Source organism: Apteryx rowi, unplaced genomic scaffold (assembly GCF_003343035.1).
Source record: "Apteryx rowi isolate R43461 unplaced genomic scaffold, aptRow1 scaffold_1111, whole genome shotgun sequence".
Lineage (NCBI taxonomy): Eukaryota > Metazoa > Chordata > Aves > Apterygiformes > Apterygidae > Apteryx > Apteryx rowi.
The window spans coordinates 126399-128236 of NW_020447322.1; the positions used below are offsets into that span (position 1 = coordinate 126399).

General features: G+C 43.0%; 1 protein-coding gene across 1 annotated transcript; it reads left to right on the top strand.

The window, feature by feature from the left end:
- The first annotated feature begins 558 nt into the window (after positions 1-558).
- Positions 559-1506, top strand: LOC112971647 (olfactory receptor 5AS1-like). The gene has a single exon (XM_026077252.1). The coding sequence runs from the start codon at positions 559-561 to the stop codon at positions 1504-1506; it is 948 nt and encodes a 315-aa protein (XP_025933037.1).
- The last annotated feature ends 332 nt before the right edge of the window (positions 1507-1838 follow it).

Genomic DNA, 1838 nt, shown 5'->3' on the forward strand with positions numbered 1-1838 from the left:
AACTAATTTTCAGCTTCCCTCCCCTCCCCCAATATTTTGGAAAGAATTAAAAAAGAAAAGAAAAAAAAAGATGAGGAGCAGCATGCAGTAGTAGATCAAAAAAAGCCATTCTAACCCCAAGTTCTGCCTGAACTTCATACCTTATGCTTCACTCAGGTGAATATCTAGCACTTATTATATGTTAAGTAAGATATTTTCTGTGAGTSATGCATCATATCAAACACTCTCAGATATCCATATTATGCTCTGTGCTCTGAAACAAAAATGCCACTTAAGAACCTATTTCATATGCATGTCGTTGAATATATCAGCTTTATAAGGAAGAATTCCTCACATGGAATTCTCTTTACTAATTTCTCTTTGAATGTCCTCCTAAAATTTATGGATGCTTATGCTCTAAGTCACTGCTTTCCCCTCTGGATATTATGTCAGATACTCACGTTATCATTAATTCTCTTGAGCAGGGAGGGATGAAATGTGTTCATTCATTGCTTAACCACTAAGACCGACTGATCCCTCCAGCAACGCTTACCTAAAGGGTAAACATGAAGTAAGGAAATGTCTGAAGAAAACTATACTGCAGTGACCGAGTTCATCCTCTTGGGTTTGATCAACCGTCCAGAGCTGGAGTTACCTTTGTTTGTGCTCTTTCTACTCATCTACGTTACCACTTTGGTGGGGAACATTGGCATCATTGTGCTCGTTCGGTTCAATGCCTGCCTTCATACCCCCATGTACTATTTCCTAAGCAACTTGTCTTTCTTGGACCTTAGCTATTCATCTACCATTTGTCCCAAGATGCTGATGAATCTGTTAACACAGCAGAAGACCATTTCTTTAACTGGCTGTGCAACACAGATGTTTCTCTTTGCTGCCTTTGCTGATGCTGAGTGCCTCCTTTTGGCTGCGATGGCATATGACCGCTATGTGGCCATATGTCATCCTCTTCTCTATGCAGTTGTCATGTCCCACAGGGCCTGCGCCTTCATGGTAGCTGGGGCTTATCTCAGCGGGGGTCTGACCTCACTGATACACACGTGTTTCACATTCACGCTGTCATTCTGTGGACCCAACACCATCGATCATTTCTTCTGTGACATTCCCCCACTGCTGAAGCTCTCCTGCTCCAACATACATGTCAACGAGGTCCTTCTCTTTGCCCTGTGCGGCTTCATACAAACCAGCACCTTCCTGATCATCGTTGCCTCCTACACCTGCATCCTTTGCACCATCCTCCAAATCCATGCAGTGGAGGGCAGACACAAAGCCTTCTCCACCTGCACCTCCCACCTGGCGGCCATTGTGTTATTCTATGGCTCCCTCCTCTTCACCTACTTACGGCCCTGCTCCAGCTACTCACTGGACACAGACAAAGTGATTGCTGTATTTTACACTGTTGTCTTTCCCATGCTGAACCCTCTCATCTACAGCCTGAGGAACAAGGAAATAAGGGAAGCCCTAAGAAGAACAACAGAGAGAAAAGTGTTTTCTCACTCATCTACTTAGCAGGAAAAAGGAGAATGAAGAGACTATACAGTAGTTGTGGTGCAGCACACAACAAAAACACATACAAAAGTCCATCTCACTAAATGCAGGTATCTATGTTACTCGCGTTTCCATCTAAACTAATCTCCCTAGGTTCTCATTGTATTTACTGGAAAAAAACAGTTTAGGGGATTATTCATCTCATCCAAAAGCAGAAACCTGAAATAGGTCAGATGAGTGATATCCCGAAAGAACATATTTCTCTGCATGCCTACAAAAGGAATCTACCCCAGATATGGACATCTACCTTTTTGGTGCTTACCCTTAGTGAGATCGCTCTCAACCAATATATT

Coding starts and splice junctions, on each gene's coding strand:
- LOC112971647 (XM_026077252.1), top strand. CDS start 559: ATGTCTGAAGAAAACTATACTGCAGTGACCGAGTTCATCCTCTTGGGT.